The 16,373-nt window shown below is 43.7% G+C and overlaps 1 protein-coding gene across 3 annotated transcripts in view; it reads left to right on the top strand.

Annotated features, from left to right (window-relative positions):
• LOC138853438 (cytochrome P450 9e2-like) overlaps nt 1-16,373 on the top strand; it is a 101,449-nt gene that overhangs the window by 60,933 nt on the left and 24,143 nt on the right. For all 3 annotated transcript variants that reach the window (XM_070090103.1, XM_070090101.1, XM_070090102.1), the window contains one exon: nt 3,651-3,711. In XM_070090103.1, the coding sequence (XP_069946204.1) occupies nt 3,651-3,711 (61 nt within the window). The remainder of the gene's footprint in view (nt 1-3,650; nt 3,712-16,373) is intronic.

Here is a 16,373-nt window from a genome sequence, read left to right as displayed (position 1 = left end):
GCAGGTAAACTACAGGTAAGGCTTATTACAATATTTATGACCATATCATAATGGAATTAGCGCTGTTCTATCAGTAGAAAGTGTCCAAACAACTTTTCCAAGTGCCAGTATGTGCCATCTTGCTCTTCCAAGTGCCAGTATGTGCCATCTTGCTCTTCCAAGTGCCAGTATGTGCCATCTTGCTCTTCCAAGTGCCAGTATGTGCCATCTTGCTCTTCCAAGTGCCAGTATGTGCCATCTTGCTCTTCCAAGTGCCAGTATGTGCCATCTTGCTCTTCCAAGTGCCAGTATGTGCCATCTTGCTCCCAAATGTTATTTTTAGTCAATTTTTCTTTTTTTATTTGCCAACAGGCCATGGTCGCCCGTGGCCTGTTGGCAAAAACTCTCGCTTTCCATGGTGAGCATACGGGTTTGAGTTTTGGTGAGGGTTGAAACATTGGGAAATTGGAAGATAAATAAAATATAGCAAATTCCATCATCAGGTCCCTAGTCGGATACAGGTGAATGCAGCACTGGAAGCAGGGGAAATTTGCACTCTTGCTAAACAGCTTCCAGTCTTGGGCGACACTCAACTGTCACGTTAACTCCAACTGCTTAATCTCACCTCTAGTATATAAGGTCTGGTTGCTTGAATATGCTTAAGGCTTGAGGGACCGACCACCTCTCACCAAGGGTGACGGATGATCACGTCAATATTACTTGTCGGTAGTGTATACTATCAATAGTATGATGAGAGTTATGGTAATATAACACCTCTACTGTCACACTGCTCAGGCTGATAGTCACAATATAACTCCTCTACAGTGTCACATGTCCATAACAGTAAGTTGACGGTCACAATATGACAGCTGTACTGTCCACTGCAAATAACGTTAATGCCTATGTATGTATTATGTACATGGTTTTGATTAAAATATAAGATAATATGATACCTGTAGTATCTGACAGTCCTCGTAACAGCAGGCTGAGAGTCACAGATATATGTCACCCCTACTGTGTCACACTGCCCATAACACGAGACTGATAGTCACAGTAACATGATATCTCTAGTGTCTGACACTCCTCGTAACAACAGGTCATTCTTGATAATAAATCATCTCTCCTATGTCACACAGTTCATAACAGCAGGATGATAGAGATGGTAACATGTCACCTCTACTGTTACACTGCCCATAACAGCAGGATGATAGACATGGTAACATGTCACCTCTACTGTTACACTGCCCATAACAGCAGGATGATAGACATGGTAACATGTCACCTCTACTGTTACACTGACCATAACAGCAGGATGACAGACATGGTAACATGTCACCTCTACTGTTACACTGACCATAACAGCAGGATGATAGACATGGTAACATGTCACCTCTACTGTTACACTGACCATAACAGCAGGATGATAGACATGGTAACATGTCACCTCTACTGTTACACTGCCCATAACAGCAGGATGACAGACATGGTAACATGTCACCTCTACTGTTACACTGACCATAACAGCAGGATGATAGACATGGTAACATGTCACCTCTACTGTTACACTGACCATAACAGCAGGATGACAGACATGGTAACATGTCACCTCTACTGTTACACTGACCATAACAGCAGGATGATAGACATGGTAACATGTCACCTCTACTGTTACACTGCCCATAACAGCAGGATGACAGACATGGTAACATGTCACCTCGACTGTTACACTGCCCATAACAGCAGGATGACAGACATGGTAACATGTCACCTCTACTGTTACACTGCCCATAACAGCAGGATGACAGACATGGTAACATGTCACCTCGACTGTTACACTGCCCATAACAGCAGGATGACAGACATGGTAACATGTCACCTCTACTGTTACACTGCCCATAACAGCAGGATGACAGACGTGGTAACATGTCACCTCTACTGTTACACTGCCCATAACAGCAGGATGACAGACATGGTAACATGTCACCTCGACTGTTACACTGCCCATAACAGCAGGATGACAGACATGGTAACATGTCACCTCTACTGTTACACTGCCCATAACAGCAGGATGACAGACATAGTAACATGTCACCTCTACTGTTACACTGCCCATAACAGCAGGATGACAGACATGGTAACATGTCACCTCGACTGTTACACTGACCATAACAGCAGGATGACAGACATGGTAACATGTCACCTCTACTGTTACACTGCCCATAACAGCAGGATGACAGACATGGTAACATGTCACCTCTACTGTTACACTGCCCATAACAGCAGGATGACAGACATGGTAACATGTCACCTCTACTGTTACACTGCCCATAACAGCAGGATGACAGACATGGTAACATGTCACCTCTACTGTTACACTGCCCATAACAGCAGGATGACAGACATGGTAACATGTCACCTCTACTGTTACACTGCCCATAACAGCAGGATGACAGACATGGTAACATGTCACCTCTACTGTTACACTGCCCATAACAGCAGGATGATGGTCACTCATATAACACCTCTGCTGTCTGCCACTGCTCGTAGCTACAGGCTGATAGCTACGTTAATATATCAATAATTTCTGTGACATAAAGCTGCACCTATATTATCGAGTTATATATTTTATATAAATAACGGCATTATTATTATTATTATAATCAAGGGGGAAGCGCTAAACCCGGAGGATTATACAGCGCCTGGGGGGGGGGATATGTGGAAGGCATTCAGGCTTAATTCGGGGAACTGGAGCACAGATCCAATTCCCTAAATCAAGAGCCCCTCACCAACATCAAGGAACCTTCCTTGAGGGGATAAATAACGGCAGAGATCAATAATTTTTTTTTTTTTTTTTTTTCAACAGAGACGATAATAACTGTGTAATCAATAGTTTATAAACTTATTCTTTAACTAGAACTTTTATTTCTTTTGCACTGATTTCTAGTTTATTTCCCTCAGTCTAAACAACTACAAAAAAGTCATGATGTTCTATTCTTGGTTATGTTAAATTAGATTGTTAAAAAGTATTAAACACCAACAAGTTGACGAGTAATACACATGTTACACAGGTGTCTTACTTGTTAAGTTAGATTATGTTAGAATAGGTTAACTTAAACATAAATTTACATAAATTTAACCACCAATAATTAAATAACAAACTAACGACCCACGGATAAGTTGGAGGCTGGACAAATATTAACATTTAACTGAGATGTATTTTTTACGTTACATAATTGTGTTCACGAGTATAAGAATAAGGATTCTAATAATTATTCATCTGATGCTTTTCAGCTAATTAAGTGGCCCGGTGGCCTGGTGGCTAAGTGGCCCGGTGGCCTGGTGGCTAAGTGGCCCGGTGGCCTGGTGGCTAAGTGGCCCGGTGGCCTGGTGGCTAAAGCTCCCTCTTCACACACGAAGGGCCCGGGTTCGATTCCCGGCGGGTGGGAACATTTCGACACGTTTCCTTACACCTATTGTCCTGTTCACCTAGCAGCAAATAGGTACCTGGGTGTTAGTCGACTGGTGTGGGTGGCATCCTGGGGGACAAGATTAAGGACCCCAATGGAAATAAGTTAGACAGTCCTCGATGACGCACTGACTTTCTTGGGTTATCCTGGGTGGCTAACCCTCCGGGGTTAAAAATCCGAACAAAATCTTATCTTATATTTCAGAAACTCTGAGACTCTACCCTCCCTCGACCTTCGAGGAACGTCAGTGTACCAAAACCTACAAGTAAGTCTGGTCTTCACAATAATTTACATACAGTGGTTAGTAGATCTATTATACAAGATAAATAATTGAAGTTTTTATTGTTTTTATATTTTATTTAAAACTGTATTACAAGATTCAATATAAAGATACCATGAAATGGTGCATGTTATGACAGAACATTCAACACTCGTACTACAACGGTCCATTGAGTGAACATACATACAATGTTACCTTTAGATAGCCTAACACAACCTACAATCTACCTAGAAACACAGTGTTACATAATCACAAGATCTTCATAATACACTGATGCTAACACTGACTTCCAACACTTCCACAACCCCCACCCGCCCCTCTACCAGTTGAAACCCTGGCCACTCTCACGTGGTGAAACACGATAACAATATGTAACATTAAAAAAGTTACCATTGCCAATCTCACGTGGTTAAACACATTATCAATGTTAAACATTAACAAGTTAACATCCTAGCCACTCTCATGTGGTTAAACATATTATCAATATTAAAAATTAAACAAGTTAACATCATGGCCACTCTCATGTGGTTAAACACATTATCAATATTAAAATTAAACAAGTTAACATCATAGCCACTCATGTGGTTAAACACATTACCAATATTAAAATTAAACAAGTTAACCTCATAGCCATTCACATGTGGTTATTCTATTCTATTCTATTTGATTCTCCGGTATGGTATCCCTGCCCGGGTCTCTTCCATTTTGGTGACCCAGCATTGGCTCCCCAGGTAGGGAAGTGACGTTTATCGTTACTTGCACCTGCGTGGCAGGTCTTCAGCAGGAAGGGGGGGGGGTACCTCACCGGCCCTATGGCTAAATGACGTACCAAATGTTAGTGTGCACTAACAGTGGCTGGTGTGAAGTGCAATGGAGGCCCAAAGCAGGCCCTCGCAGCAACTTCAGCGGGAAGGTTTCCAAGTCTCTGACAGGTAAGTACACAAGATGTGCTGCCTCATCCTCTCGGGCCTACCCTACTGGGGTCATTGGGAAGTGTCTACGGCGAAGGGGCATCGTAGCCGGGCAGTCTAACAGGTAGTGCACCAAGGGCTGCGGAACCATTCGGTCACAATGGGCACAGAGCTCCTCTCGTGCCCGTTCAACAATCCGCGCAGTGGTGGGATACCCTGAGCGTAGGCGGTGGATATACACCCTCAGTTCTCTGGACTGTGTCCGAATACTTGGAGGGGGCACCCTGTGGGTCGCCCTGACATACCAACAGAGGCTCTGTGAATCCCCAGGGTCAGGGAACGGGCGCCTGGCCACACCGGCAGCCCACAGCGCAATCTGGCTGAGGCTGATGGAGATCGCAGCACGTGGCTGTGCCTCGAGGGTTGCAGTCTTAGCAGCCTCATCTGCAGCATCATTGCCAGGGATACCCACATGGCTCGGGATTCAGTTGATGGTAGCCCTGCGACCCTGGGCCATGAGAGTCTGCAGGTCACCCCGGATGGATGTGATTAAGTGTATGTTGTCCTTTGGCTCTCTGTGCATAAGCGCTTGGATCGCTGCCTTGGAATCAACGTGGATGATGGGGGGATGCTGATGGTCTGCAAGAGCATGCTGCAGAGCTTGTTGGATGGCAAAGAGTTCGGCCTGGAGGATGGTGCAATGGTCTGGGAGGTACACTTGGATTGGATTAGGACCATTGACATTTCCTTTATGTTGCATACAGACACTACATTTCTTAACATACTCGGAAATGTCAGTTGCCATACGTGGCCAAAAGTATTTCATTCTGGCTTGTTTCACAGAACGATCCATACCAGGGTGTGCAACACCTGGTGCATCATGAACTAGCTGTAGAGCTACGTTCACTAGTGACTGTGGAATTACTAACTGGTAAACTCTTCTACTTGGAGTACCCAACTCGGCTGTTCGATACAGTAATTCTTGGCTCATTACAAAGTCACTAATGGGTGCTGTTGGCTTCACAGTAAGAATAAGATCTTCCTGGAGCAGGAATCGAATCTCACCAGACCACATGGGATCTGTTCTTTGGGCATTTTTGACATCCTCGACAGTAAATGGAGGATCTGCAGTAACTACACTAACGTGTCACGATAAAGCATCTGCGACTGCATTCGACTTGCCAGGTAAATGTTCAAAAGTGGGATTGAACTCTTGGATAGTCAAGGTCCATCTGGCTAACCTTCCAGTAGGCTGTTTGTTCTGGAATAAAGGTATCAGTGGTGCATGGTCTGTCAAGACATGAACAGGGTACTGGTAAATAATGTCTCGGAAGTGTTTTAAAGACCATACTATTGCTAAAGCTTCTTGCTCCATTACTGTATAATTACGTTCAGCCTTCGTAAGGACTCGGCTAGCAAATGCAACTGCGTTGTACTTGCCATCAGTCTTCTGAGCTAGTACGGCACCTATGCCAATTGAACTAGCATCAGTTGTCAGATAGAAGGGCTTAGAAAAATCTGGGAATTTCAAAATTGGAGCAGATGTTAACTTTTCTTTTAGAGTTTGGAATGCTCTTTCTTGACGGAAGGTCCAAACAAAAGGAGCATCTTTCTTAAGCAATTCAGTTAGCGGAGCAGCTATGGAAGAAAAATTGGCAATGAAAGATCTATAAAAACCTGCTAAGCCCACAAACGATCTTACAGCATCAGCAGTTTTGGGAGTTGGAAAATTTAGTACTGCAGTTACTTTACTTTGATCAGTCGTAACCCCTCTAGGAGTGACTACGTGACCAAGAAACTTAATTTCTGATCTGAAAAATTGACATTTGGACAGTTTGATCTTTAAATTGGCTTCTTCAAGCTTGCCAAGTACTATATCAAGTCTTTTCAGGTGTGTGTCCACGTCTTCGGACATGACGATTACGTCATCTAAGTACACCATAAGTGCTTTACTTATAAGACCTCTAAAGATGTTGGTCATGAGTCTAGAGAACGTGATAGGAGACGATCGTAATCCAAACACCATACGGAGGAAGTGATAATGACCTGTGGGAATGGAGAATGCAGTTAACTCTTGGCTGTCCTCGTGAAGAGGGACTTGCCAAAACCCTTGTAACAAGTCCAGGGTTGAGAAGACTTTGTTATCTCCGATATTGCGTAAAAGATCACCTAGTACAGGAAGTGGGAAGCGATCTGGAATGGTTTTTGCATTTAACTTCCTAAAGTCAATCACCGGGCGCCAAGTGCCGTCCTTCTTAGGCACTAGGATCAAGGGCGTATTCCAGGGTGAATTGCTATGTGCAATAACTCCATCATTGAGCATTTGATTGATCAGTTCCTCTGCGACAGCAACTTGGGAATGAGGCATTCTGTACGCAGGTATATAAATAGGTCTGGTACCAGGTTCAAGTGGAATACGATGGGACAATAAGTTCGTTATACCCATCTTCTCACCTGGTAAGGCAATGGCTGTACAACGTTTGTTCAACAGCGTCAACAAGCGCTGGACTTCGTCTGGGAAATCAGTGGGAGCTAAGTCTTTCTCCTCAACTGGTGGGATAGATTGATCCAGCGGAGTGGATGAGGTCTCCACCGTTGAAATAGCACCGACCCACTGGTAAGGTGGCACGTCATCCTGTACTTGAACAGGGTAAGGATAGTGAACTAGGTCAACGAGGTTGGTATTTGCTCTTAGACGAACACTGTGACCCGAAGTGTTAGTTAGTTTAATGTGTTTATTATGCACCCCATACCCATCCTGTGGGCGGTAGTCAAAAGATTACAGAGGTACATAATTGGTCCAGGGACTGGACTCCAAAGTTTTGATAGCTGAGCAAGTTACAGAGGTAATGAATTCACAATTTACAAAGGTAATGAACTCACAATTTAGCAAGGAATAAATTGATCTTACTGTCTCTTACAACATGTAAGGAAGGCTCAACAAATAAACCCTTGACCTTGCAGGAATCACTGTCAATTAGGACGTTATCACCATCTGGAACATTAGGAACAACAACAGACACTCTAGTGAGAGCACTAGCCGCAACAGAGACGTCTTTCTGCAGACGGCATGTGACATCAACAACAGATGGCATTACTAGTTTCAAGTAATCGTTTTCTGACAAGGCATCCCCTGTGGAGAAACTACTACTCGAACTAGCAGTCATTGCAGGGATAGGCTGTGCACTCAAGGCAGTCTGAGTGTCCTCGGATACTTGAGGCAACGGAACACTATCCTGCAAGTCTGAAGGTGTAGGTGGAACACAGATGGGAGTGACAGAATTAACAGTGCCTGACCGCTTCGGTACGCTACTGGAGAATGCATTGGCTTGTAAGGACTTAATGCGTACATCATACTCTGCAGCAGTATGACAGATTTCTGATCCAAGCTGGTAACCCCAGAATGGAACGATCAAGTCGTCAATTTGGGCATGCCATCGGTACGGGTCGAGCACAATGCGTAAGTCTCGCATGGAAGCAAATCTCAGTAGAAGGTCACCAGGGAAAGTAATCTGGTCGACAACAAGGAAAGCAGCAGTAAAGTCTCTGCCTTGGATAGTAAAGGTGAGCGAAGTCTGACCTCGGACACGCAGAAGGGAACCAGCTACTCCACTAAGGGAGGTTACAGTAGTTGGTTCAACGAGGAGGACACGTCGTAACTGCTTCTCTTTAAACAAGCTAGACCTAATGATATTAACTTGCGCACCAGAGTCCATGAACACATGAACGGGCGCATTATGGACAGAAGCTTGTACTAATGGACCAATCGTTTCGTTAGGAGTTATATGCAAACAGAAAGGTGGGTTGTCATCGGAGAAGGCATTTTCTACTTCATCCCCAAATTCCTCTACGTCAGAGACGTGTGAAGCAGCATCAACAGCAGGGCTGTCAATCTCAAGGCTGGCTAAGGCTTCATAGGAATTCTGGACTGAAATGGTGTACTCGTTATCACCTACTACTGTCACGACTGGACGAGTAGACTTGGGCGCTCGGATTCCCCCGAATTGGAAGAATGAGCCTGGTTCTGGTTAGTTTGTGAACCACGACGTCTGTTTCCTCTCCTGGCTCTGCGGTTGGAACGGCCACGGAAAGATCTAGAGTACTGCAGGTTGTAGAGAGCATTGCACTCAGAAGTGTCATGTCCATAAATTCTATGATAAGTACAGTAGGGAAGATCTGACTGGTACTCATCATCAGTACGACGCTTCTTAGGGTGACTGTCATGACAATTAATAGCGATATGGCCACGGTAACCACAATTGTAGCAAACTCTTTGACTGTGGGTACTGTACGTACTACGGGTGCTACGGGAATGATGGCTCTTAACACTTGCTTTGGATGATGGACGCGAGTGATTAAGGTTGGGAGTTTTGGTAGTAGCACAAACTAGAGGAAGTACAGGAGTGGACAAGGTGTTTGGCATAGACTTACGATAAGGGAAGGTTCCCTCGGGACACAAATTTCGTACATGGATTAGAGCTGCAAGCGGTCCCATAGTAGCATCTAGCGGACTTGAATTGTACACATACATAGATGTCGGTGGCATTAGTTGTTTAATAACTCCAAATGCAGCTAATTTGGCAAACCCATCAAGGGCTGGTTTATCGTTATCTTTGAATTTGAATTTTGACCTGCTTTAACGAATGAGGACATTAGGTTATTAAGACGAAGAGCAAACTCATCTAATGACTCTTCTGGTCTCGGAGCTGTGCAAACTAATTCTTTGAGAACAACGAACGGATCGGTTTCTCGCACCGGTTCAAGATAATTGCGAATTAACTGTTCATAATCTTGCCACCTGGTTAGATCTTGGAAATCCTTCATACGAATTAAGTTAAATACATGTGAGGCTGCTGGAGAACGGGCTAGACTCTCCTTTCTGATACTTATTAAACACCTCTCAGATGGAAGACCATCAACTGAAGCATTAGCTCTGGCTCTAACTGCGGTAAACCAACCTTCAAGGCTGTCTGGGTCACGACTGAAATTACGCAGGCTAGAAGTCTGAGTATATCTATTGTTTGATAAGGAGTTACTCGAATTTTGGGCTGACGCATTAATGGTTGTACTAGCAGCATGTGCTGAGGCATCGCTTGAGAAAACTTGAGACATATTTGCAAAATGTAAAACAAGACTTTAGAGAACCAAAAGAAAATGTAGCTGAGGAACACACAACACAATGAACTTAAATGGGGAAGAAAAAAATGCTTAACTATTCTGCATAAGTAATTAAAAATTGACGGGTCACACAGTAAGCAAAGAACTCACACAAGAAAAATATGCAACTGAACAAACAACACTTGAAAATCAAGAGAACTTGTACTTTACTCAAATCTGATTTGCTCAACTTTTACTTTAAATTGAATAAATGGCACAGTGAGTTGGCTTTACTTTCAATGCAACAGGAAAATACACAACAAAATGATAAATCAATCAAAAAAAATGTTAAAATGGACTCAATAAATCTTGTGCACAATTAAGAAAAACTGAGCAAAAACAATTCACTAAAAAGGGAATAAAATGGCACACAAAGAATAAAATATTATGCACAGAACAGAGCATAAGAAACTGCACTGAAATAAACTGTAGCAATATTGCAAAATTACAATTGCTAATCAACAAGTACTGCATAAAATTTCTGCAAGAAAAACTTTAGTGGCAACACAATATTTGCACAAGAATTATTGCAAAATGAGTCAATGTGCAATAAAAAAAATTATTACACACACAAGAAAAGAAATATATCAAGGAATGAACACTTTAACTCTTAACTGCAACTTAAACAACACTTAACAAGCAAAAGAACAATTTACTCTAAAAGAAGAACTTAAAAATTGCACTAAGAGTGAATTTGTTCAATAAAACATGAAAAAAATAATAGGTGCTAAAACACAGAACAAAAAAAGTTTGAACACTTACAGTGATGCAGAACACAACACATCAACATAAACACAATACTAGAATTTTCTTGCAATGAAACTTGATGTGTGAAAAATTTTGTAAAAATTATTTCTTGCTTGCACAAAATAATGGCACTATTGTCTGTGGAAATAAGACAAATTAGACACTGGCTAAATGAAAGAATATGAACACAACAATGTTCAACACACAGGGAACAAAACAAAAATACACAAATGCTGGGAAGAAAAAAAAATATAACAGACAACACTGAGTTGTGATGCAGAATAAAGCTGATAAATTACTGAAATACTTCACTGGAATACTGAGAACACAAGGTGATTCTGAAGTGTAAACACAAGTTCTGTATTGCTCATATGTTGCACACACAACAAAGGAAAAACACTAAGGAACTTACTTCAAGTCTGATCAAGAGTCACTGAATGTCACTAAGAGAAAAATCACTGGAAACACTAAAGAAATGTCTCAACACTCGCAAATGTCTCTATGGAAAATATTGTCGCTGTAACGACTTGGTGACGAATGAGGTTGACGGTGGAAGGTTGGAGGTGGAGGGTAGAGGAGACTGGTGGCTGACTACATTCACTGACTTCTCTCCACACTCGAAGAATTTGCGCTTAAATCGACGATAGACACACACAGGAGGCTTTCAATGGTTGGCGCCACTGTCGAAGACACACTCTAGCTCTTGACCCCCTATGTGGTCCTTAAAATATGGTACTAGTACCCGTAATAAGAGTACAATAACACAGTGGTAGTGGTTTGGTGAGTGGGCTGAGCAGGGCTGAGGCCGGTGTCGAGTGAGTGGGCTGAAACAGGGCTAAGACCGGCAATGGAGAGACACACGTGGTCGTGGGTGGTTGGGTCTATGGGTTGAATGGCGTAAGCCCCACTGAGGACAGCCACACTGCCGCGAAGATAATTCTAAGCCGACTGGCTTAAAAACAACCCACAAAATACCACAACACCACAAGGATGAAAAAGAACACTCAGAATTGCTTGGAGCTTGAATCACAAGCGATGAAGACTACTCATACCTTCCCTTCCCCCCCCCATCGTAAAACGCATTCAGTTGTCCCTCCAGGTAGTTTTGCAAACCATACCGCCACCGTGCCTGTTCCCTGCCACGTGCCCTGAAAAACTCCGCGATTCCTATCTTACCCCTCACCTCCCACCAGTCAAGCAAATCCATCTCACCATCCCTACCATCCCAGAAATGTGTCCACCATTCCTCGAAGGAAGAGCCAACATATCCCTCCTGCAAAAGCCTCACATTCAATTTCCAATACCCAGCATATATGCGTACTATACCATCCACCCGCAGATCAGCTATCACCGCCCTGTGATCCGAAAAACTGACATCAAAAGCCCTCACCCTCTCCACACCTATCCCCTGCATCACATATATCCTATCTAACCTCGCCTCATAATTCTCACAAATGAACGTGTGCTCCACCCCATACTCCCCCCTCCCCCCCACATCTACAACTCCTACATCCCTTAACACATCCCTTAGAGCACCCAAGACACATCCCGCCCCCCTCGTTGAGACATTCCCATACCTATTCACACAGTTCCAATCACCCTCAAGTACAGTTATGGAAGGTAAACCCCGCAAATAATACATCAAAACATCACGAACAAAATCAACTTTCTCTCTAACATTGTTGCATGCCGGCATATAAACTCCAACGAAACATACTCTCCCCACCACCCAGTGCCCATCTACCCTTACGACCCTCCCCCCCCTCCTCCCAACCCATGACACGGAATGGACTGGTCTCCTTTACAGCCACTGCCACCCCTCCTTTTAATTGCAAAGCATTACTGGCAATTAGGTTATAACCCGCAAACGCAATTCACACCCTAACCTATGGTTATGCTCCTGCAAAAAACATACATTTACATCAAACCTTCGTAAAAACCATTCTAACCAAACCCTTTTTACCTCAGATTTAAGACCATTTACATTTATTGTTACACACTTGAACTTCCCAGAAAAGGCGGCTTACCCCTATGCCACTGTGGCTTACTCAATTCACCTTTCATGGTACCCATACAATTTTTATCATTTTTCCTAACCTGTCCACCAACCCCTCCTTGCCCTCCCAACCGAGCTTTCCCGGTACACCCCCTCCCCTGCTTGCCTTTTCCCCCACATCTACCCATGACTTCTTCCCAGGTCTCTGCCCAGGTGTTAAAACCTCATCGACGTCCAAGGCACCCACAATCCGTTTGCGTGAGCTCTCACTCACACACATATCTACCTCATGTGAGTCCTCCTGATGGACTTCCACCACCACTTCCTTGTCCTCTCTGCCATTCCGCGAACCCTCCACCTGTCCCTGCTGCTCATCCATCAGCTGCACCTCACTTAACTTCTCGGGTCTGTCCTCCCCGGCCTCCGGCTCGTCCAAGAACTCCTGCAGCACTGCTTCCAACATCCTCTCCTGGGTAGACTCTTCCACGTCCACCCTTCCCTCAGGCGATGGGGGGCTCTCCCCTGTTACCTCCGAGAGGGTAACACACATCCCCATCACCTCTTCCACCTTGTTCACTTCCTCCCTCCAGAGATTCGTCTTCTGTCCATCCACAACCCCCAACTCCACATCCACGTTGAACGGTTGCTGATCCACCATCCACGATAACGCCATCCTAGGGGCTTGCCTTCGAGGACACTGCGCCGCCATGTACTCGTAAGACTCACATAATCAGCAAGTTTTCCTCTGCCCCGCATAGTGGACAAATACCTGGGTCCTATAGCCTGTCAGCGTAACATACGAGGGTATTGCCCGCCTCAATGACATCTACAGGGTGCAGGACCCCTCGGGCAGCCCTTCAAATGGCCCGTCTCTCCACACCCCCATACTAGCCAGATGAACAGTTCCATAATTGCTGAAGGCTTCCTGAATGCCATACGATGTTGCCTCAAAGGGTACATTACGCACCTTTACCCACGTGTAATATTTCGAAACATCATGTAGACACACCTCTACTGTTGAATTCACACTCATCCTCCTTTCCTGAAATTCATCCACAATCCTGGTGTAAAAACCGGCTCTTGTAAACTTCACAAAAACCCTTGTCATTCCATTCATCATTCGGTATCCCATAGACGTCCCTAATTATGGCCGATAACAGTACATGCATTGTCGCACTGCTTAATGTTCCTCGAACTAATTCAATACAGACAGTATTCACTCTCCGGCTGATACGATCCGCCATGTTGGTGCCTAAGTCAAGCAGTCACCACCAGGTGGCGTGTAGGGAGACTCAAGAAGCATCCTTTCTTCCCAGTGGTCGAGAGACGAATGGTTTATTGAAGTTTTTATTACACTGACAATGTTTTCCCTTCTAGAGTTTTTTTTTTTTTTTTTGCAATGTGGTGTGTACACCGATGGTTGTATTGTTAAACATAAAATGTACAAATATGTACAATATGATGAAATATCACAATCTTCATCAAGTTAAACTAATATAGGATGAGCTGGTGCACAACTGTGCACTGAGTGTACTGAGGTCGAATTATTTACATTTTACGTAACTAAGGTTGGTCCTCAATATATAGCATTATCTTTACACATATAAACAATTTTATAACCAGACACACACCAGTAGCACTGCCAGTATCCACTCAACATAACTGCAATTCCAAGTTGACACTAAGATAACACTGATCATTGCCAAAAAGTCTAGGGTTAGGGGGTCCCTGACATGTGCAGCGAGCCTAGTAAAAAAAATAGAAAAATACGAGAAATGGGTTAATCTTATCGAATAATAGCCGAGTTTTCTGGCAACACCCTGGTATAATTATCATCGTTATGACGTTCCTACAAGGAATTATAGTAATTTATAACATGTATGGTGATGCTACCTGGCGTAGGTGCTGACATGCCATGAATCTAACTTTTCTGTCCGTTTTCTTTTATTCATGATTTGACATCATTGTAGAGTGAGCGGAGCTAATTATGAAAAATTTTATAGGGGTTACCTGTATGTACCTCAACATTACATTCATACAAGTAATCTAACTGGGAGACAATAACCATATTGTTGATTACAGTAGTTACCCCGTGTAGACATGTGAGAAAACTTAGCCACCCCTGGTCACTGCAGGTGGCTCCTTCGACCTCACAATCTTATCCACATCTATCAGAGACCAGTATGGAATGGATAGCACCCACAAGTACAGCGCTACTAATTAATTGTGGACTGTATAGATTTTATTGGTTTGACTGAAGGAAAGTGGGGGGTAGATTACACACATATATATCCATCAAGGAAAAAACACTTGTATATAATACCACCACCTCCCAGATATTCTCTGGTGGTCACTTGATGTAGCTGGATCACCCACAACCTATCCAATTACAACATACCTAACTGGCCAGTATCAGTTTGTTATAACTAGAAGGGTTACTTAACTGTGGGCGACTGATGCTCCTGATTTCCTCCATTCACCATCTCATTTCGATGTCCTGCTACACCAATACGGTTCTTATTCCAGCAGGACGAGATATCTGCTGGTTTGTCCCAGTTTAGAAGTGGTGACTCCACAAAAACTTCACTATCCTCGAGACAGGAACCATGATGTAACATGTGTTCACTCGGAGAACGGCGACTTATTTCACTTCACCCATTAGTGTTATCACCGATTACATTACAATTCACAAGACAATTTAGTGCCTCTTAAATTTTACACGCGTTAGAGGTCGACACATTAAGATTTGAGACCAATGAGTGATGATTAAATCACGGGTATTTTCCCCTGAACACTCCATGGCATCTACCATTATTCACTCATTCTGCCACTTATTAGAGTGGTCCCGTAAATCACGTTCCCTCACTCTTCACCAGGAACAGTTACAACACTTCTTATAATGAAGTGAGGCCTATATTAATCCTTAGGCCACCGTGAATGCCAATTTCCTGGTTCTATGCTTTCCCAGCCTCTTAATTCCATTCCAAACACTCCCACCTTCTTCCCTTCACACCTCCGTGCAGGCGCAGAGGTTTCCTTTTGGTTCTCCTCCATTTTCATTTTTTTTTTTGGCCAATATCTACACATTAAACGCCCATTAGGCACTATAGCTTCGGAAAATTAAAATATTTTCCACACTAATATAGAGTTGGAGAAGCAATCAGGAACCTTCTGGGAAGAAGCGCTTGTGTTTGCAGTCGTGTCATTATGATTTCGTGAGTCAGAACGAGCTTACGCTAGCTTAAATTACGCTGTGTCTGACAAATGCAGCAGCCAACAAAATGTTCTATTCTTATGCTAATATCAATAATACGGCTTATTTACCTATCATAATTGATCAATTATGACATAAGGCGACATATTAATAGCATAGAAACATAAAAAATAAGCCAGAATAAACACTATCTAGCATAATATAACGTGTGATAGGAAAGGGACTTCAGGAGCAAGGTTCAACATCCTTCAGGGATTGGAATTGGATTTACATCAAGAAGGATTATCGAGTGGACGAAGATTGGAAAACAGTGTGTATTGTGTTCGCAAATCTGTGTTAGTTTACGCACAGATTAGCGTCATTCCTGGTGATCCTTGGACTGTGTTCAGTGCTTCAGAACAGTGAGCCACGAGAGGGTGGCTACGGGCCCCGACTGGGGCTCTGAGCCTCACAGCTCTGCACCCGGTGTGGGCGGCTGTGAGGTCACAGGCAGCAGCTCTGCTGCTGGCTTTGTCCCCACACCTACAGTCACCATGACAGATCCAGGAGAGCGGCCTAAACGTTCCTTGGAATGCGGGGACGAGTTGGAGGACGACGTGGGGCAGGTGGGAGCCCCCACCAA

The sequence above is a fragment of the Cherax quadricarinatus genome, chromosome 30 (assembly GCF_038502225.1).
Source record: "Cherax quadricarinatus isolate ZL_2023a chromosome 30, ASM3850222v1, whole genome shotgun sequence".
Lineage (NCBI taxonomy): Eukaryota > Metazoa > Arthropoda > Malacostraca > Decapoda > Parastacidae > Cherax > Cherax quadricarinatus.
This window is presented reverse-complemented; position numbering and strand designations above follow the sequence as displayed.